Source organism: Lichenostomus cassidix, chromosome 8 (assembly GCF_008360975.1).
Source record: "Lichenostomus cassidix isolate B80296 chromosome 8, HeHo_3.0, whole genome shotgun sequence".
NCBI lineage: Eukaryota > Metazoa > Chordata > Aves > Passeriformes > Meliphagidae > Lichenostomus > Lichenostomus cassidix.
Window position 1 is genome coordinate 23,096,772 of NC_139489.1, and position 21,753 is coordinate 23,118,524.

Sequence of the window (21,753 nt, forward strand, 5' to 3'; positions counted from 1 at the left end):
AACAAATGTCATTTGTTTTTGCAAAGGTTATCCTTGGTTTGTCAGAGATGGATCTCTTAATGAAGAGCAGGGCTCGTTGGGACATCTTGACAAAGTCTTTGTGGGAAGTGGGCTGGGGGCTGTGTTCCTGGAGCCTTGGCTCCCGCATGGATCACATCTGTACTGTGCAGGGTACAAGCTCCAAGGCACTGGGAAGGGTCAGAGGCTTGGCCTGCCCTGCAGCAGCATGACCAGCAGTGTTCACACGGGCAGATGTGCTAAATATGTTCTAACAAAGCACATCGAAATCAAGGGTTGTTAATTAAGACCCCAGAAAAGCCTTTTGAAAAATACTTATCCATACCTAAGCACAACAACTAAGAAGGTAAGAAAAATCTGGGGGAATTGATTTGACAGATAGTAACCTCTGGGATAGGAGGAAAGACAGCTCATGCTGAGAGTGCAGAGCCTTGCGGGGCTGGAAATCCGCTCCTTTGTGTCCCGTGTCACATGGGCTTCCCTCAAATGCCTGCACCTCTCCTCCAAACATCCCCTGTAATATTTTCCTCCATCATGGGCATACTGCGAGGATTAATTCCTATGTGTTTCTGTCACACACTGAGACAGGGATGGAGGAGGTGCAGGGCTGCTCCCAGGGAGATGCTGTGGCTGCTGGGACATGCATTGCAAAAACCAAAACAAGCAATAGTGCCAGTTGTATTAATTTAAAAGCTAAGACTCCAGCTTATGAAGTGATGATAGTTTAAGAAACAAAATGAAATCAAAGAGACCTATGACTAGCATTTTTTTCTCTGTTTAATGAAACTTCGTGGTATGCAGTCATGATGTTTTGTTTATGTCCTTTAACTATAAGAGTTAATACAATTTTTTTAAATGAAAGCTTAAATGCCTGCCTATTTTCATGCACTAGGTAGGAGGGACTTTGAGTACCAAACCACATGTCATGAGACTGAGGCTGAAGCTGCAGGAGCAGCAGGACTTTTGGAATATTCTAGCACAGTGGAACAGGATTTCCAGTGCCATTTGGCTGTGGGGGTTAGAGATACATGAGGCTCTAAAGCTTAATCCCTGCTAGAATTCTGATAACACTGATCTGATATGCTAGAAACCTCAGAATCCTTATTGCAGTTCCATGTGTTGTTGAGACTTCCTGAATTAAGGTAATGTATTCATGGCTGGATTTTTAGTATCTCTGTCTGTCTATCTGTCCATCTCATCTGGCTTCAGTATCACAGAACTGAAGAGATGATCAAAAGCAAAATGAGAATGCTGAAGCAAGGGTCTCATTTGAAATATTCTTTCCAGGCTGATATTTTTCCAGTCATTCTGCCAGCAGTCCAGGTCTGCTTAGTCTATTTAAACTGTCCTCTAAGTGCAGCTCCTGGTGCAAGCCAGAGCCATCTGTTGTTGGGTAATAGCTCTGATTTATTCTGCCTCTGGTTGACACTCATGCTCCTGAGCCAGATGCTGACTTGCAAAATTTGCTTCTATTCATTTTCAGCTTTCTACCATGTGTTAATATCACAAACAGTATTTTAATTTAGGGGGTTTTTTTTGTCCACTGCTTAAAATTAGGGATGAGTAATAGTGTCACACCCCCCTCTGGGATGCAATTCAGCATCCTTCAGAATGGCATAGGACAATTTAGAAATGCATTCAAGCAATGTTTCTAAATGTCTAATTTCTTCCAAATCACTAATCTCTACACTCATTTCTGTGACATAGAAATAATTATGCATTGCTTTCAAATAAAAGATTTGGACTACTTTAAGTCTTTTGGGCTTGAGAACGTTGTGGGTGGCTAGCTGTGGTCAAAATATCTGATATTCTGCATCATACCCTTTGACTTCAATGTAGAATGAGGGTAGTTAGGAAACTTTGTAAGTTTGCACTGATTGTCAGAGGGATACTCCTCCGTATGAAAGATAAAGATGATTAGGGAGATGGATAAATTTCCCTAATTCCAGATTTTAAAAAACATCTCTTTATAGATGGGCAGCTTCCAGACAATCTGTGCATCTTGCACATTAGCTCCTGGTGTCAGTCTGGGTTTAGAGCTTTTTGTTTGTCTGTCTTCTCCAGAGTGGGTGTTGAGTCACTGGGAGGTTGTGCAGCAACTCCAAAGCACATTCGAATACAGCTGTGAAGTCCTTGTGGTAGTTCTTAATACAATTTATACTTACAGTAAATAAAGGTGCCATTATAATGCAGCATAAATTAATGCACTGATCTTCAGATAGGTTAGCAAAAAGCAGTTGCTACTTATAATGATTCTCAGGTGATCATCTGTGCAGTACTTGTGGTTTGGTGGGTAATGATGGACTCTCAGAAGCATTGAAAAAGGAAAAAAAAACCAACAGTATCAGCATTTTTAAGCTCTGCTAAAAATAGTAATGAAATCATGACAAGGGCATTGTTACAAAATGTAATTTAATGGACATCTTATCTTTGGCCTGTTCCTTTGGGAATGTTGGATTTCAAGAGCAGTTTTAATGGAAGGTTCATTGTCTTAGTGAATGTTGTCTTAATCTTTAGTGGTTCAAAAGTGAAATGGGAATTACATATGTGATCTGAGAATTATACCAGAGTGGTTTTATAATTTTTGTACCAAGATGGCTTTTGCAGACATTTATTTAAGTAATGTTTTCTTCTCATGGTCAGTCATTTGATGTTCTGCGGGGGAAAATTTTTGATGGGGAAAAAAGAGAAAGAGAGTGGTATTCCTGCAATGTATCTGCAGAATATCTTGGTATATTTAACACCTAGCTTTGCATGTAACTCAGTTCCCTGAATCTTACATATAACCATGTAGTGTTTATATATTAAAATGGCAAAAATACAGTTACCCTGACATTAAAAAATTAATGTGTCCTGAAGGAAGTCTAATTCAGTCTGCCAAGAAGATAACCTTGCCCAAAAGTATGAGATGTTTGTATGGGAGAAGCATGGGAAAGCATGAAAGGAGAGCATGAGACTTTCTTAATAATATGAGAGATGCCTGGACCAGAGCTTTTAAGTTCTGCTGATAAGGGAAGAACCATGTTTTTCCAGGCAGCAAGTTGAGCAGCTTGAGTTCAACAACAGCAAGAGAACCCCGAAGAAAGGCTAAATTTTCCCTTGCAGGCCAGGTCCATATATCCAGAGTATTTCCTGCAGGTGTAGCTTCCACGGTCAGAGCCAGGGTGGTCAGTTTGAGCACTGCTGCCTTCCAGCAGCACCCAGTAGAGATAAGCTCACAGTTCTACCATCCAGCGTCCCTGGCCCTCCAGTCCTGGAGATTTGTACCCAGCTGATGAAGGGTTTTGTCAGCAGAGCTCGTGTTTCACACCCCATCCCAGCTCTGACCAGTGCAGTCCTGCTGCAGGAGGCATGTGGTGGTGTAGAGCTTGACAGAGACATCAAGATAACTTACATAAAAACTAAACAGCTCTGCAAGTCAGACCTTCAATTCAGCAAGGTCCTTAACCACATGTTTAAATATCATTGAAGTCAAGTTAAATTACTTTAATCATATACATAAGCACTCTGTTGAATGAGGGCCTAATAGTAGTTTCCATCTCTTTCCACATGATCAAGGCTTTTTCATATTCTGCTGCATGCAATGGGCATTTCTTCTTGGTTACACAGCATGAGCAATTGCTGTGACTTTTGGAAGACTCCCTCAACAATATGAATTTTCTGAGCTGTTGTAAACAGTTCAGTGTGGAATGCCAGTAAGAGAAAATGGAAAGGCATTTTCCCAGCTCTCTGCTTTGAGAGTAGATTTAACACATCTCTTCTGCTTTTTTCCAGGACCACCTGTTACTGCCAGCCACCACACATAACAAGACCAGGAGACCAAAGATGTCTATAGTGCTGCCAGCTGTAAACATCAATGGTAAGTCCAAAAGAAGAAAGAGAACGATAAGAGAAGAGTTTCAAAGAGATGTGCCTGACTCTTACGTGGTAAGCAAGTTTAGGCCAAATGTCTGTCATTGCAGCTTTGTAAGAAGTCAAAGTGGTCATTACTGGGGTTTAGTTGCCAGGGTTCCCATTGGAGCTGGCAAATCACCCCTGGCTGATCACCCAGACTGTGAGGAGAGGTGGGGCACTTGGCCAGCAGTTCTGCAGCATCTCATTCTGGTTCCTTCAAGGACAGGGAGGGTGCCCTCCAGTCCTGGAGATTTGTACCCAGCAGATGAAGGGTTACATGAATGGGATTTAACTTCTCTGACTTGGTGCTTAAAGAGCCCATGGAGACTGTCCTCATCTCCTCGTTTGGGTTCCTCCTACGCCTGCTTAGCAGGGCAAATTCCTTGGCCTTGCTGGTTTGTTAGGATGCTGACTGCCTTCCCTAGCCTTCCTCAGCTGTTTACCACGCTATTATACAACTCTCAGTGTGAGTGGGACCTCTCAGCACTGCATGGTCAGGATTAATAATCATCACGTTACAGTGCTGCAGGACAGCGGAGAAAACAGCTTTGCACTGGGGCACAGGCTGATTAGTGCACAGAAATGTTCTGGATCAGCATTTCAGTCCCACATGAGAGACAGGACATGACTTGCACAAATATATCATTAATTCAGATCGTGAGGAATTGCCAAGTTAGAACATGTTTGGGGCACAGGGTCACTGCCACGCTCATCAAATGCATTGAGAACTCTGGAACAGCATAAACTTTATTTTCTGAATAACTGCATAATCTTTTTTAAGACATCTGTGTTTTACAGTACATGTGAATCATAAACCCAAATGTTATTGTTAAATCCCAGCATGCCGAAAACATTATCTGATGATGCGAATTTCCATAAACTAAGAGAAAAAGAATCAGTTCAGGCTTTCGGCATTTTGATAATTGCACTTTCCCATGCAGTACAGCCGAGTGTGATAATCTGTACAGCTGCCCCTAGGGGAATTTTTATTAGATGTATCAGAATTATTTTTGGCATTTATCTGCCTGAAACTCTCTTCTTATATTTATTACAAGAATCCTTTTCTGGGTGTCCTGAATTATCACATGCAAGCGGGCACTTTATCACTTGAAGTGCAAACACTATTTCTAAATTACAAAGGATTTCTTCTTAACATTTTACTGAGTCCTGTTTTACTTGAAATAGCTTTTCATTTGTTGGAGTAAATATAATTTGGAAAATATGCACCAGAATCCAGTGACAACTCTTATCCTTCATTAAAAATGAAACATTGTGAAATTATATTTTCATCAGTTCTTCAGGATTTTTCTTTGGAACATCAGCATAGTCCAGGAAATAAAAAAAATGTCTAGGGATTTGGGCAGAGATGTCGAAACAGATGAGACACAAGAATAGCATTCAGTAAACAACAGCATCAAACATGGATTCCTTTGTGACACCCAGCCAGGTGTTAGGAAAGAAGTTACAAGGCACACAAGAGCCAGTAGGTAACTTGGCTTGATTTCTATTTTGACTATTGATAACCTGGAGGAAATGATTCCCTAAAATGTTCTGCCTGGAGAAGAACCCATTTCTCTCCTTTGAGAGTATTGCTTCTCCACCCTGTTCTGCCTCCGTGGGGACTGAATACGTCCTGCACAAGCATCTGGAAGTTTGCTGACAACAAAGCTTTCCTTCCAGCTGTCTGCTCTTCCTTTAAGCCCACCTGAATTATTTGTGCACCTGCAGAGAGTTGGCTGCTGGAAAAGGACGAGTCTCCTTTGGAGAAATTGGCAAAAATTTCAGTGAAAGAGCTCATCCCCTCTTTCCTTGTGCCTCAGACAGATCTCTGAGCAAGAAGAGACTTCTTGCCCTTCATTTTCTGCTGCCACAGCCCTGGCAGAGGAGATGACAGGAATGCAAGCAAAGGGGTCTTTGTTTTGAGAAGGTTTCAGAACTTCACCACTTGCTTCTGCCGGGTCTTTTCTGTGTACTAAAGTTTACTCATGATACTGTTTCCAAAGATGAAACAGCTGACACTGCAGTTGAGAACCAACCCTTTGAACTACTTGGACAGTCTTTTCCCTTCAGGACAGTTACCCTTTTCTGATCACACTTTGATTGTTTTGGTGCCTTCTGACATCTGCTAGAGAATGGCTTTAGCTGGCTTGAGCCATTCCCAGCACTGGCTGCAGGGGCAGAGAACAAGTATGGACAATGAGTTGTCCATTGTTATCCTACATGGCTCTGCATGGAGGTTCATGACATGGTTCTGCAACACTGATCTGGCAGTTTTCTCCAGGGTACAGAGCAGAGTCAAGGTTACAGCCTGAGGAGTTTTTCTGGGAGGAAAGTGGCAGTCCTGTTGCTGTGAAGTAGTGGCAAATCTCAGCAGACAATGGCAAACCTCAGCAGACAGTCTTGTGATAGATGTGTACATGCATGTGTGTGCAATCAATAAGATGGAAGTTAAGAGAAGGTTTTGTATATGGCAATAGCAGTATGTTATTGATTTTCAAGATGAAAGCTTGCTTTCAAGTATTCAATTGCTGTATGTTGGAAAGGAGTAAGAATAACCATTCCCTTGTAACACTGTGCAGTGTGCGCCTACTCAGCAGTCAGCCTGAATCACCCAAACCCCTCTGTGAGCAGGAGGATAGAGCCAGATCCTCACTGGGCAGGTGCACAGAAATATATTTGCCTATTTAAGTATGTTTAATATATTAACATATGTTAAATATGTTTAAGTGTATTTTTTTTAAGTGTAGGAACTTGTTACACATTGGTACATGCTAGTCCTCCCCCTCTTACTCTCCTTTCCTTCTTCCCCCCTGGTCATAGCTCCTTTCCAAGCTTGCTGGGCCATCCCCCAGTTCACAGTCAATGCTTGCTGGCAGCTTTTCCTTTTCTGCCTCCCCAGATTCTCTGTTGGCCCTTTGCCCTTCTGCCATGTCCCTGCTGGCTGCTATCCCATGGTACAGCTCTCCCCTTGGCCCCTGCAGCCAGCCATGCCCAATTTTGACCTGCCTCTGCCAAATATCAAAGCCCCAGCATTTGTGGACATATGTAGTACTCACAGAAAATCTGCCTGATGGTACTAAGGACCTCAGCATTGATAAGCCTGAAGGGAAAAAAGCAGAATTAGGTAGTCCTAGTCCTGCTCTACATGGTTTTGGAGGCACCATTGATGTGCCTTCCTGAGAAGTTATTCCAAGAAGAAATATGTTGCAGTTTCTCATGGGAATGAAAACAAACTGCAATCTACAGTTAAACTCAGACTTTTGTTTTCAAGCAAGTCATGTTTGTTATGCTGGATTGCAGCTATTATTTTAGAAATCTAACTATGCACTTGAGACCAGTTAAGTCTCCAGTAGGTTTCATTCCTAAATTTGCTTTTATTGTAATTCAAAATGTTGTTGGCTCATTACACCAATTCCAAATTGACATATAGGCGGTGCCTTTCTTGAAGTTTAAGTGAAACCATCTGCCATTAGCCCTCTATTTATTTAACTGCTGTAAAAAATGCAGTGGGTTCCAGCATCAGTCTTTGGATCCAAGTAACCTATAGAGAACAGCATAGCTGAGCCACTCTTCCCACCCTGAGCACAAGCCTTTTGTGTCTGCAGAATGCCTGCAGCTCTGCACAGCCCAGCAGGACTGCTCTCTGCAGCACACAGAAGTGACAGCATGCCTACAGACTGTCAGTGTCAGAGATCCAGTTCAACATTTGGCCCAATAAGGCTCTTTTAGGAATGCAGTTATCCCCAGGATTAGGTGAGGGACTCTCACAGCTTGCACTTGCTGGTGGTAGGAACAGCTCTGTGTGTCTGTGCAGGTGTGTACTCACCAGGAGTATGGCCTTAGCAGCAGCACAAAGACCAAAAAGGCCCTTTTTCTTCTTAGGATCCCTGTGCAAAACAGTTCCCTATGTGTGAAAGTCCTTCCTTCATTTGCTCTCTCTAAATTGCGGGTTGGTGTCTGCACTCTCAGCCAGAACAAGAGAGAGACCTGATGAGAAAGCCCCTGGTGAATTCTGAGGCTCGTTTTCTTGGAACTGGCAACTGTGACAGAGAGAGTTTTGCATTTTTTACAAATATTCTGGATAGGCCCTTAGTCTGATGTAGCCAAGTGGGGCTTGTCTTCAGTCTGCCTTTGAGACAGCTGTTTGCATGCTTGACCCTTGATAACCTCAGTGTTTCTGGATAGGCCCTTAAAACACCCTGTTCTCTTAAGGGTTGCTTTTTGTCATGAAATCCAACAGCTAAATAACGTAAAGGCACAAATGGAATGGAATGATGACTTTTGCAAAACCCACGTGCTCTGTTGTGTTGGCCAACTTCTGATCGTGACCACTTCCCTCAGCTTCCCTTCTTGCCATCCATCATCATACTGATGTAACAGACTTCAAAAGTGCTCTGAAATAACACACATTTGAATTAAAAAGGTGGAAAACAAATCTGGTGGTATGGCTTTTTGATCAAAACTGGAGCAATTTCTGTCATCAAGCAGCATTTGCAAGCTGCTACAAAGAACCTCCTTTCAAGTGACAGCCATGTGCAAGCAACTCACAGATGTCCAAGGCTGGTAGCAAACTGTCTGTGAAAAATCTCTAGGGCAAACAGAACCCACACAGGCTGAGGAGGAAAATAAAAACAAAAGCTCTTTGGGAAGTGACAATGGTCTGTAAGTTCCCATGTCTTAGGGTTGAATAAATAAAGTCTTCAACTTCCTCTGCCTTTCAGGGTCAAGCAAACAAAAGATGCCATTTCCGTTTTTGCAGAGCAAGAAGTAGAATTCCCAGTCAGTCATTGAAGAAGGTCTAAAACAATACATATCTGACTGAACAGCAACTGCCTTCCCTGGAGGTTACTGTTAGACATTTTGGGAAGCCTCTCTCTCACTGGATAGCTTTAGAATGGTTTCCAGGGGGGTGATGGCCCCTGCTATCTATAGCTGTTGTCCTTTGTTGTCCTCCTTGTGCTTAAAAGCCAAATGTTAGTGCCCTTGGCACCAGGCTGAGCAGCTCATACAGCTCCACCAGCTATGGAGGACACATCTCTTGGCTCCACAAGCATGAACTGTAGAGATACTTCCCTCTTGCACAGTCTTACAAACTAGTGTATGAAAGCTCTGGAAATTGTGTACGTGGGATTATAACTTAGATGTGAGAGTATGGCTGCTAAGATTTTTCAGGAAAGTCACTGAGAACCCATCAAGTTCTCTAAAGCAGGATGTAGGGAAATAAATCTGAGAATGTCTCCAATGCTGTAAATCATTTTGAAACTGCCACTCCTCTGCTTCTTGAGCTGCCAGTTGAGGAATAAAAGTAGTTTGGTGAAGTCTGAGGAGGGCAAAATCAGAGCTGTGGTTAGCTATCGGCTAGACCTCACTGCAACAGCGGATTACTGAGCCTGGACTGAGGAAGGGGGACAGTCTGCAGTCTCCTGTGTGCAGCCATGGACAAGCTGCATGTCAGGTTACTGTGGTTCTCCTGTAATTAGGAGGATTAGCTAATGTTGGAGATGTACTTCTGCTCCCATGTTCATGTAAAGCTGTGCTGCAGAGGTCGGGATTGAAATGATGGTAGAACAAGGAATTTTAACAACAGATTTAGGTAATGTTGTAAGATGTTACTATTCTCATTTCTGTTCTCTTCTCAAAGTGATATAGAAGTACACTTTATCAAAACAGAATACTCCCTCAAACTTTCCGACATTTCTTTGAATCAGAATTGATCATTGCCTAGATTGAATCTTCAATAGGAGTTTTCAACAGCATTTGTTATCTCTGAAAGACTTCGCTCTCCCCAGCCGTGTTTGTTAATATGTTGTCTTTGACAGAAAGGAAGAGATTAAATTGTTAAAAAAAATATGAAAGAAATCATTCAAGAATCTGTGCACAAAAGTAATGGAATCTGTGTCACTTGAGTTCATGTTTATTTATTTAGACAGGAAACGATCAAGAAATGAAATCATGAAGGCTTATTCCCTAATGACTTTTCATAACGAGCTGTTTACCTAAATTGCTAAATGAGTAATCTATTTTTATGCATTCGAAATAACAGGAAGGTTATTTCAGAGGATCTTCAGTGCCTTTTTGCCCCTTAATTAATACAGAAAAAGAGGATCTCATGGGTTTTGCTAGAGCAGGCCAAGCCCCAGTGTGACTGGTGTTCCCTGTGCAGACAGGATAACTGCTGCAGATGGCATTTTGTTGGGAACGCACCATTCATGAAGGGGGTAGAGAATTACTCACAAATTAATTAGACTTCATGCTTAGTATTTCCAATGCCAGTGGCAAGTTACTACAGCAGATTGGTTTTTCCATACAAGTGACACACTTCTATAAAATTCACAAAGTATAATTAAAGAGAAACCCGTGACACAGGCTGGCAGCACGGATGCCAGTGTGGAGTTGCAGAATTGGTTTGAACTGAGTGTGTCTGTGTCTCCTGGATATTTGTTAGCCCTGGATGTTGATGCTGCTGTGGAGATGTGCTCTCCCAAGCTTCACAAAGAGCCCTGTGGTGAGAGCTGTGCTGCAAAGCAAAGAGAGAGCTTTCACCCCAGTCTGTGAGGTTACCATCACCATCCTGGCTACGTTGTGCTGCGTGCAGCATGTCGTAATTCTAGCCTCCAACCCAGCCAATCTGCCTTAATATATCTTCAAATGTTGTAAATGCAAGATTATATAATTCCTCTTGGTGTGAAATTATAGGTGGCAAACAGTTTTATGTTTGTGATCCACGGGCCAACTCTGGTAGCTCTTTATTTCTGCAGTGATCTGAAGTGTAATTATCCATAATGAGCTCACCCTGTAAAAACATCAAAAGCTGCAACAGAGCTGGTAGAGGAGGTTCACATTTATGAGTTCTGTCTTGAGGACATCACTGGAGTAGACCTAGAGACTGGTGAAAACACAGCAGTCTGAGAGGGCCTGTTTCAGTGTTTGGGTCACAGTCTCTAAGGAGACTCCTGCCAGCAGGGCTGGGTGGCTTTTCCCTGCTCCTCAGTCTGTCCTCTACACTGCAGCTTCCTCCCCTCTTCATACAGCCCCCTGGTGCTTCCTGGAGTGCTTCCTGGGCATCTTCTGGGCTTGGAAAGTATTTGCAAAATACATCCTGAGCACCTGAAGAACATTTTTGGTCATTCATCACTTCATTGACTAAACCATCTCCCTCCATCCTGCCTTACTCTGCAGTAACTCCAGAGGAAGAGGCTGTGCCATATCCCTTGTACAGCACAAACAACTTCTGGGTCAACGTGGGTGAAGAAATGACTGCCAGCCCCAGCTGCCCTTTCCCTGGGAAAGGAGGCACCCCTGTTTTAGGGCAGGACTCCTACATTAAAGCTGTAAATCTCCCGTTGCTGTAGCTGGGAGACAGAAATGTTTGCAAGGGCCGTCTCTCTTTATATTAGCATGCTGCGCTCAGACAGGCTCTGCAGTACTTTCATAATTAACTGACAAATGCATTGAATCACAGAAGCTCATGTGGAGGAGAGTGCTCACCCCACACAGACAGAAGATGGTGTTAAAAATACTCCTCTATGAGCAGGAGCTGATTGCAGTATCTAAATAAATGAGGTAACTTTATGTATCCAAGCGAGACAGGTGGAAAATTCGGCTCACTCTTTGGATACCATCCAAACTGTAAAGACATTTCAACTGTAAGGGAATACAGGCTCTCACCAGCCTTCAGTCTTAAAAACACTTTAACACAGGATACAAGTGATATTGGGTGATAGGCAAGCTCCACGTCAATGAAGATGTGATTCTGCCTCTTGAAAATAAAAATTAGGTCCAGTAGTTAAATTAATTTTATCAGCAAGTGCCTGCAACCTGAAATGCCACAGTTCAAAGGTAAGGGCTTAATAAAATAGGAAAACATTAGAGGAAAAACAAGTGGGATAAAATGCTGGCAAATGAAGTTTGATTAAAGATTAAAAGCTCACTGCAAAAATCTTTAAAAGAACGCTAAAAATCCAATGGGCTTAAGTAACACATTAAAGGCAATTCATAGAAGTAAGAAGATATCTTTTAAACAATAGACATTGTAACCTAATGAGGGAATAGGGAAAAAAAAAGAGGATAATTTCTGGCAGACTAAATGTCAAACCATAAGAAGTCAAGCCAGAAAAAGATACTGAGGAACAGCATGCCTGAGGCATTAAAAAAAATAATAAAAATATTTTTCAGAGGAAGCCTGCCAGGGAATCTCTAGTGCCTGTGGAGGACCAAGGTGTAAAGGAGCTTCCACTTAAAGTGGAAGTCAGCACTGCTGAAGGAAGGAGTAAAGTGTTCCTGTGCTGGTGTAACCACTGGGGCTCTATAAATATCAAGAGAATGGCAGGTGACAAAGCAAACTTTTAAAAAATGGCTTCAGTTGAAGTCTCAGTTTTGCACATAGTTGGCAGAATCTGTGAGAATTGAGTGTGTCCTGGCACATGCTACAGATAGGGAAGAGAGCACAGCTCCTGCAGAGGAAAGTCCTACTTCAGTGCTCCATTGGAGGCCCCAGAGGGAGGATGCTGAGGATAAGGGTAGTCTCTTCAGCACATTAACCCACATGAGTGTTCAAAAAACTTGGAAAAAGGTAGTTCTTTGAGACTGCTATAAGGAAGCAAGCTTTTGTGAGGCAAGAGGGAAGGCCCACTCATGAATTATTGTCTCTCTAAAAGGTGGAAGCAGAGGGTCTCATTTTGCAGTGGAGTTGTTAGCAGTAGGCTCACACACAGGTCTGTGCTGGGGAGATGCTTTGGCTCCCAGTCCCTCACTGCTGCACTCACAGGGAGCAGTGTCCTTGTCCTGGGACAAGCCCTCCAGCCCTGGTTCTTGAAAGAAGCCTTTACTGGAATGCCTTTCCAGGCTACTCTCCTGTGAGCAGTTTTATGTCTTGTAAAGTGAGTATGTCTGGGTTTGCAGGCAGTGTGGGAAGTTTGTTTATCCTTTTAGTGCCTCCCAAGTGGGCATGGGATGGTTCTGACTAAGAGCATTACTCTTCCTCCAACCTCTTTCCTTCACTCCCAAGAGTTTTCTGTGCAGCAGAACTCCTTTGACCCTTGTCTTTGTTTTTTCTTCGGGTTTTTGCCTCTTGTCATTAGCATTGTCACAGCTGGTTAGATTTTCAATATGGTCATCCTGCAGCAATGCTGTGCTGCCAACAACATACATATGCACAGCCAGAGCTGTCAAAAATGTCTCGATTTTTCCGAGAAATAGTCTGTCTGAGGGAGTTTTAAATGAAGTGCCTGCGAGGATCAACACTGGTGATTCTGATCTTCCCTTCCTGAGATGACCATTGGCTCCCTCTCCAAAACAAGAGCCATCACACCAAGTCCATGCTGGGCCATCTCCTCTGTAGCTCATGTTCTTTCTCTTAGAAGGAAGTGATTGCAGCATGAAAGAAAATTGGAAAGGGAGGTGGGCAATCCAGTGAGAAATGGTCCCTGGGAAGAGCCAACTTTCCTTCCCTCTCCCTGAGACATCCCAGTGTAGACCAGGTGCTGCCAAACACCATCTGGTACAGATTGGCCACAGGTGCTGCTCACAGGTGCTGCTGACTTCTTCCAAAAATCACACAGTGGTGTAAGCTAAGGACAGGTGATGCTTCTCACCCACAGCCAGTGCAAATCTCTCTTGTGGCTCCATTGTTTACTTCAGAGGCCACAGAGTGCTTGTTTCCTGCAGTTCTCTTGCTTACCTCTCATGCCTGTATATATCTCCCTTGGATCTCCCTGATGCCACTGCTCCAATAGATGAGACTTGGACAGAGACCCTCTCTTTGCTGTCAGCTCATGGCTTCCCAAGGTGAGTTTGATGATGTGGATCCAGTGTTTCAGATTGTGGCCCCTGTTTCTGTACTCCTAGAAATGCCTGGCTCACGTTTTGAGAGGTGGTAGGAGACCTGGGGACAGAAATGCCTGGGATTTCGCTTAACCTACGTCAGGGACTGAGGACAGCTGAGTTCACAGAGGTGACACCATTGCAACCACTCTGTTTGGAAATAGTTCCAAGTGGGAATTTGCTTTTAAAAAGGGAAGTTATTTGGGTCACACTATAACTTTCTCCCTTGCCTCAAATAATCTTGTCTAACAAGCCAGTCTGTAAATGTTTTAGGAATCCTGCTGCGTCGTAGCAGTGAGCGTATTTTTAGTCTGTAACACTGCTTCATTTATATACTTATTTGGTAGTGTATACCAACCCTTCAGATGGAAACATTGTCCAGATGTGCTGGGTAGGACAGTCAGGGCTTCTCCAGGGAGATGAGATGGGAGATTGCAGAAGTGACAATGCAGAGAAGCCCCCTGAGTTATGTGTGGGGACAGCTGCAGCCCTTCAGCAGGCCAATGCCAGAGTGCAGCTGGTGCCTTCATCTCCTGAAGCTTGTGCTTTCTGAACCCTGCTACCCTAAACAAAAGCTCTTGATTTAGGCCAGGGCAGGTTACAGTAAAAACTGCTTGGGTAATTTGGGGCTAAATCATTCTTAAACCTAAACTTTCACATTGTCAGCTTGGCACAGCTCACACAAAGCACCCAGGTGCTGGAACACGTCTGGGGGCTCTTTGAAAGCTGCTGTGGTTCCTGCTGGTGTGAGAAATGGCCCTGCAGAAGGGGTTCCAAGTGTAAATTAACAATGACACAGACTGATAACTTTCCCTTTAGAAGTATAAAGAGTGTGGGGAGCTGTTCAGCAAAGATGACTTTCAGAGAGTTGGTGGATTTGGATCACCTTACACAGGGATGATTCGCTGGCTCCTCTTTTGGCATCAATTAAACTGGTTCCATTGACAGCAAATTCACCCTCTGCTGTTGTCCATGAGGAGGGAATGATTCTCTGGCCTTACTGACAAAGATGTGTAGTTAAAATGAGGATGGGGCAAGGGATTTTCCTCCCTGTACCTTACATATAGTCCAGATCTCTGTGGCTGGGAGTACCCTAAGTGTTCAGTGAGCACAGTAGATACAGAGCCAGGCAAGTTCTGACCATTTTACAAGTCACCTACTAAGAAACCAGCCAGTAGGTACATGGGTTATCTGCTTCAGAGGCAATTGAGGCCTTAGAAAGGAGTCTGAGGAGTGAGGATGTCACTGAATGATACTGTATTGGTTCCACAGACTATTGTTTTGGTATTCCACTGGGACATTGCCCACAGCAGTGTAAAATTCATGGCTGTTCTGGTAGAATAAGGCTCTATAAATGTACCTATGGCATGAGTGTATGTTCAGAAAGCTGTAGAGCTTTTCCATGGTGTTTATTTACAGCCTTGAAACAGTCCAGCAAGCTCAGGTTGCCTTTCAGGGGAGCTCTGTTTCAGTTTCTCTGCAGACACCAGTTTTCACAACAAACATTTTGCTGCTGCAAAGCTTTTTGGGGAAGATGTATGTAAGTAGGAAAGGATAAATTATCAGAATGACATCTGCTGTAAGATAGATGTGTCCATAGGGCCAAACAACCTGATGATACGTGTAAAGCTGAAGTCTAGAGAGACAGTTGACATCACCATTTGTTCTGACTAACTGAGGAACAAAAATTTCATTGCCTGCCTTTCAAGCCCTTTACCCATCTTCTGCCTTTCTCTGAGACAGCATCTCCTATAGCAGTACGTGCTCAATCTCACAGACAGCCAACTGATTGATGGATGTCAGTGCTACTAAGGGGAGAAGGAGCACTTTGGGTTTATGGCCTTTCCAATAAGACAGTTTTGAAAGTCTAGTGCTTCAAATATGCAGACAATCTTCCATCATCCTCAGTAATTTGTAACAGTAGTTAGTACCCTCAAGCCTTATTTGGTTTTGGTTTGGACCACAGACTTCAGCTTTCATCTGTTAGATCTTGCAACATGATTGTTTTTAGGAGGAGAGCAGCACTGGGAATTAGGTTTCTGTTCGCTAGACCAGGCTCGTGCTGGGAATTTGGTACAGCCCACAAGAGCCAGCAAGGCTCTTTGGGAAAGTGCAGTCAGAGCAGCAACGCTTGGCACAATTACCTTTGCTATTAATTTGGAATAGTCAATCATCTGAAGCACAGCTTTTAAACCTGTTAACAAATAATTAACTGCAGCACAGGCTCTTGGCCCAGCAAGGATGGCTTCTTAAGCCTGAGTCTGCACTGTGTGAGAAACTGTATGTTCTGAACTTCAAAGAGGAGCAATAAATCTATTTATAAATCCAGACACCTCTACAGGAGATCCGTTCCTGTGTTTTCACTTACGTAATCCCACAAAACATCAGTCATAGGTAACTGAAGACAATAAACTTTAGAAATCGCTCAGTGTCAGTGTTGGTCTGGGCTGTTAGGCAACCCTGTGTAATGCACATTGGCAGTGCTGACCTTCCAGCCAGCGCACGAGCAGCAGGCAGCAGCCTGGGACTGTCAGTCCTGTTTCACAGACACCCTGCTACCTGTGCCTCCCTGGGAGGGGTGCTGTGCTTGGTGGGACCAGGAGCCACTGCAAGTGTCTGTGTGGAGCAAGGGTCAGGTACCTGAGGGCTGGATGGGCAGGAAGGAAAGGAAAGGTCATCCAGTCTTCCCTTACAAACTCTCAGTCATGGAGATCCTCTCATCTCCCCAAGGTACTTTAATCCAAGGCTTGTATTTCATTATCATTAGAAACTTGGTCAAAGTTAAATATGTTTCTCTTGAATATGTTTCTCGGGCTGTTGTTTCTAGACCTGTCATTCTGCTGGCTTATCTACAGTGTTCCTCTGCAGTCCTCATGGTTTTTCTGTAGTACTTTTGCCCAGCCCCATTTTTACTCATGTTTTCCAGCTCTGGCCGTGTTGAAATGAATTCTGAAGATTTTGGACAGCTTCCCCCTTTTATCAAAGCTGCAGTCTCATCCAATCTAGCCACTCCAAGGTGGTTGAAATCTCTCCAGTTTAGCATCTTCCAGAAATCTTATAAGTGTGCTCTCTATTCCTCATCCAGATCATGAAGCAGTTTAATGGCATTGCGCTCAAGATGGAATCATTTTTTGCAATGACAGTGAGCTAGTCTTCCCAAGCAGGGGATTGTGCCAGCTGCACTCAGGTCACGTTTGCCTGTGTTGTGCTGAGACCATCACGTGGGTGCTCAGAGAGCATCAGCCCCTCCCTGGGCCGGGATGAGCCAGCTGTCCCGGGGCTGGCACCACTTTCAGACCCCTCCTTGCACCAAAGCTGGTCCAGGTGCCTGGCAGCAGCATCAAGCAGTAACTGCTGGCTTTGGGGAGCATCCTACCTCCTGTTCTGTGTCAGTTTGGAGCTAATGGTAATGAGAAAGGCTGCTGGAAATGCCTGTAGTGGGTGTTGAGCCATTCCCACTACTGCCCTCATCCCTGTGAGATCAAACCCTGTGTAGAGGCTTTCTGCAGCAGTTCAATACCTTCATCCCAAAAAGGGAAAGAATCAGATGCCAACTTTAAACCCACCGCTAACTCCTGGGCTAATAACAGGCCATGGGGCAGGATTTGGGTACTTTTTGTGAGTGTCTGAGTGCAGGGTGTGCATCTCCTGTGTGCCTGCTGGCCAGAGAGGCTCATCATGAGCTTGATTCCTCCCAGCTCTCTGAGCTGTGGTGGACTCAGAAGACACAGCACCTCTAGCCATGGGGTGGCAGAGCTGTGGCTTACTTCATGCTGGCACACTTTGTCGTGAGGGAGCTGTGTCAGCACTGGGGGAAGCGGGATCCCAGCTGGCCTGAATAGGCTGATCTGGTTCCCATGCTCCCCAGTGCCACCCACACAGCACAGCTCCCTCCCTTGCACGGGCAGCCCTTGGGATTGTTGCTCTCCTCTGTCTTGTGCAGTGCCCAGGAACCTAATGATAGCCCTCTGTGTTGGCTGATGCGGGCAGTCAGGGAAGCTCACTGCTGAACCAAGAGGTTTTCCTGGCCCTGGCCACCGTCCCATCCCAACTCATCCACTTGTGGCTTTGGAGCACTGTTTCTCACATAGCTGGAGTCCTATCAATTGGAGCCTGAGAGCTGAGGAGCTGTTTCCAGCTTGCTGGTCCATCCGTGTGCTTTGCTGGCTCCAGGCTCTTTGGCCCTCAGCTTCCCCTTGTGCCCCACAGGTCCTGAGCCTGTTGGGTGGGAGCCAAGTGCACATCCAAAGGCAGAGAGAAAGGGTGACCTTGAGGGATTGCCTCTCAAAGGGTCCCAGCTGGGGACATGGCACCTGAAGTCATAGCGGGGCTTTAGCAGCAGCACAGCATCCAGAAGGGACAAGGTGCTTGTCAAGGGTTTGGGGTCAGTGGCACAGAGACTTGCACAGCTGCTCTTAGCTTTGGTCTCTCGGTGGCACATACAGAGCTTTTTCCATTTCATTTCTTGCAGGTGGGAGCTTTGATTTCCCTTGCAGGCTCTCAGCCCCCTCAGCAAGGGTTTGCTCCTGCTTTTCATTACTATACCAGACATACTTGATCTAATGGCTTCTACAGGTGGTGTGGGGTACAAGAGAGTCCAGCCACGGTTGTCAGCTGTCATCCAGAGTCAGAGTTAATCCAGGAAAACAGTAAAAATTAGTAATGTATATTGCATTCCTCCAGTCCATACGCTTTCCATTAGGTGATCTTCCATCCTCCTTAGCACAGAAAGGAAACCCTGCCAATGGCAGTCCTCTGACTCTGAAAGGATTGGTCGTGCCTGGAAATCCGATCTCAGCTCTTGCATTCCTGGGCACGCTGTCTATGCAGGGAATAGTCTCCCACCTTTAAATCCAGGCAGCAGATGCTAGCCATGTGCACAGCCTGTAAGCCCAGGAGCTCCTGTGGCAGCAGATGTGCCAGGCTTGGGGCCACACTGGGGTTCCGTGTGCTGCTCTGGGTCTCCCTGTGTCCAGGGGTCTCTCAGGGGAATGGCCTTGCCCAGTGTCACTACATCACTCAAGTACAACAGCCAGGTCAGGACAGGAATGAGGCACAGTTAATTCTTTTGAGAGATCACATTTTAGCTTTTTTTATTAATAAACTGGTGAAGAAATTCCTCAAGATCCTCAGTGTCAAGAGGGTTACGGAAAGTGAAACATTCAGCTTTCTTAAATAAACCTTATCTTCAATCACTCCCATACTTTAGTGGCTCAAGAACAACAGTTCTGTAATAAACGTTACACAGTGCAAACTCCGTCGGTAATTATGTGCAGATGAAGAAGAGGAAATAAAAGACATTAATTTCTAGGTGTGACTGCACATGCTAAGTGTGGTCTGGGCTCTGAGGTGTCACGAGCAGTCTGGGGCTGTGCTGTATGAGATGGAGCTCCATGTGTGCAGCTGCAAAAAAGGGAGTTCCCCCACTGCAGCTCCTGCTCTAGACAAAAAACGGTTCAGAAAGCTCTGCTTTTAGTGCTGTTGGATCGTTGGCTTGCAGGGCTTCCTGACCTTTTTTTTAATCCTTACTTTTGCAGAGAATGTGATCAATGGTCAGGACTACGAGGTGATGATGCAGATCGACTGCGAAGTGATGGACACCAGGATCCTCCACATCAAAAGTTCCTCTGTCCCTCCGTACCTCCGAGAGCAGCGCAGAAATCACACCGACACCTTCTACAGCTCCACCCCCTCGGTCCCAGAGACGCCCCACGCCCTGAGGGCCATTGTCAAATCCCTGCAGTAGCTCCTGGGACAGCGCACAGGGGAGCACCCGGCATGCAGCAGGTCCTGCCGCCAGCCTCAGCCCCTTCCCTGGCAGGTCCCTGGGGCTCCTGGCACATGGGCACGGCAGGGACAGTCCCCTTCAGCCCATTCCTGTGCCTGACCCTGCCCGATGGCCGCATCCTGCCTGGGGATTATGCAGCTCAGCAGGCCCCTTGCCTGGGACAGTCCTCTGGGCCCCATGCAGCAGGGGGGACACAGCCATCCTTGCTGCTTATGCACTGTCTGAAATTGTGGGTTGTTTTTAATTTTTATCCCCGTTAGGCTGCCTGAGGTGGTGCTGAGCCCTGGGGTCCCGCCAGAGACACTGCAGTGGACAGCCATGCTTCAGATCAGGCCTCTCTCCCTGCAGTGTGCACGGGCAGCAGGAGGGAGCAGTGTCCAGCTCCCAGCTGCAGGTGCTGGGCCTGACCACACAGCCCCACTCCTCATCCATCCCTGCCCAAATCCCTGCCCGCGCAGCCTCCCTTGGCAGGAAGCCCTGGGATGCAGTGGGGCAGCCCAGCCCCAGCCAGCCAGGAGGGCTGTGGGACCCTTCACTTACACTAAAGCACTACAAGGACAACCCACACTGCCCCGGGGGCTGGACTGCCCTCTGAGGCACTGCCCACCCCTCACCTGCCTGCCTCTCCAGGAGCCTGCTGCTGCCTTCCCCAGCCCGTGTGGCTGCACAGCTGAAGGCTTGGCCCAAGGGAGGTGGTTTCATGCAGCAGATGCATTTGTAAAGTTTGAGTTTTTTGAGTTTGGTTTTTTCTTCCTGGTTTTTGTTTGCGTGGGTTTTTTGTGTGTGCTATTTAATACTTTTCACTGCTAACAGCACCCTGTGGAGCAGCACTGGCCCTGCTGGGGCAGAGAGGCTGCTTCAGTTCCATAGGACTCAGCCACAGCACCTTCTCCTGAAGCCACACACATGTCACACACACTCAGCCCCTCTCTGCCTCACCAGCACTGACAGCCACATGCCAGGCAGTGGGAGAACATGCCATTTGCCCCAAACACTGCGTGCAGCCAACTGCTGCCATTCCAAGGCATCTGTGGAGCTCTGTTCACTGATCCCATGTTTGTCAGCAGAGCCCCAGGACAGAGCTGGGCCCAGGAGCTCCAGCACACTGGTGCTCAGCTGGGATGAGCTGCCAGCAGAGCATCAGCCTTGCATAATGTCTTCAGCATGTTGTTACATTATTTTTTTTCCCCTCTGCAATTCGCAGAGATGATGATGGATTTCAGTTTGCCAGCCAGCTGCCTTTCCTTCATGGTCTGAGCACTGACTGGTTCATGTGGGGTTTTTAATTATTGTCATTATTAGTATTATTATTACTGGTGTCTGTGTGTGGCTGTTAGGAAATAAAGGTTGATCCTGCAGCAAGACAAACAGCTCCAGGGGTGGTGAGGAGGAGGACGAGGAGCAATACACCCCTGTGAAGTATGTGCCTTGCAACACCATGGAAAAGCTTTGCCCTTTGCCACGTCCTCGGCGCAGGCTGCGCAGGCCCCCCGTCCTCTCGGCGCTCGCGCTGCTGGGAAGCAGCCGGGCTCAGCCAGGGCTTTGGCTGCGCTCCTTGCACCAGTTCATTTTCCTGGCCCCGGCCCCACCTGACTGTGGGCCAGCTCACACAATAGTCAAAAATAAAAACCCCAGTGGTGCCCCAGCAGAGGCACATGGCTCCCCTGCAGCTGTGGGTAGGGGCAGCTGGCTGCTCTGGGGGGCATTTTCTGCCAGGGAGCTGGGGAGGGGACAGAGGTGGTGGCCTGGCTTGGCACAGCCTGGCACCTTGAGAAGGGCTGCTGCTGGGGGCTGGGGGCTCGGGACTGCTGCAGCACCACATCCTCAGCCAGCACCCCTGGGCTCTGGTGGTGGAGAGCATCTCTCATCCTGTGTAATTTTGTTCTCTGTGTCCCTAGTACTGAAGGCAATAAAATCCTTCTTTTATTTATTATTAATACTTGTTATTATTGTGCTTGTTTATACAGTTTTCCTTAGGCAAATTATTGGAACACCTGCCCCTGTCTGCCCTCTCTTGGGCTGCAGTGTGGCTCTGCTCTGCCCGGTGTTGGCACTGCCCATGGCATATCCACCCTGTCCCCTCCTGCTGCTGGAGAGGGGCCACCCTACACGAGCTGCTCACCCAGGGCCTGGCAAAGAGGAGCCCATGAGGGTCTCATCACAGCCTGAGTGACCTGAGGACAACTGCAGGTGTCACAGAGACAAGCTGTTCTCAGGGCTGGATATGGCCA

General features: G+C 46.0%; 1 protein-coding gene across 2 annotated transcripts in view; it reads left to right on the forward strand.

Annotated features, from left to right (window-relative positions):
• Nucleotides 1–21,459, forward strand: part of ATF6 (activating transcription factor 6) — a 71,631-nt gene extending 50,172 nt beyond the window's left edge. For both annotated transcript variants that reach the window (XM_085068367.1, XM_085068368.1), the window contains exons 15-16: nt 3,793–3,877; nt 19,272–21,459. In XM_085068367.1, coding sequence (XP_084924493.1) covers nt 3,793–3,877; nt 19,272–19,480 — 294 coding nt within the window. In that variant the 3' untranslated portion in view covers nt 19,481–21,459. The remainder of the gene's footprint in view (nt 1–3,792; nt 3,878–19,271) is intronic.
• The last annotated feature ends 294 nt before the right edge of the window (nt 21,460–21,753 follow it).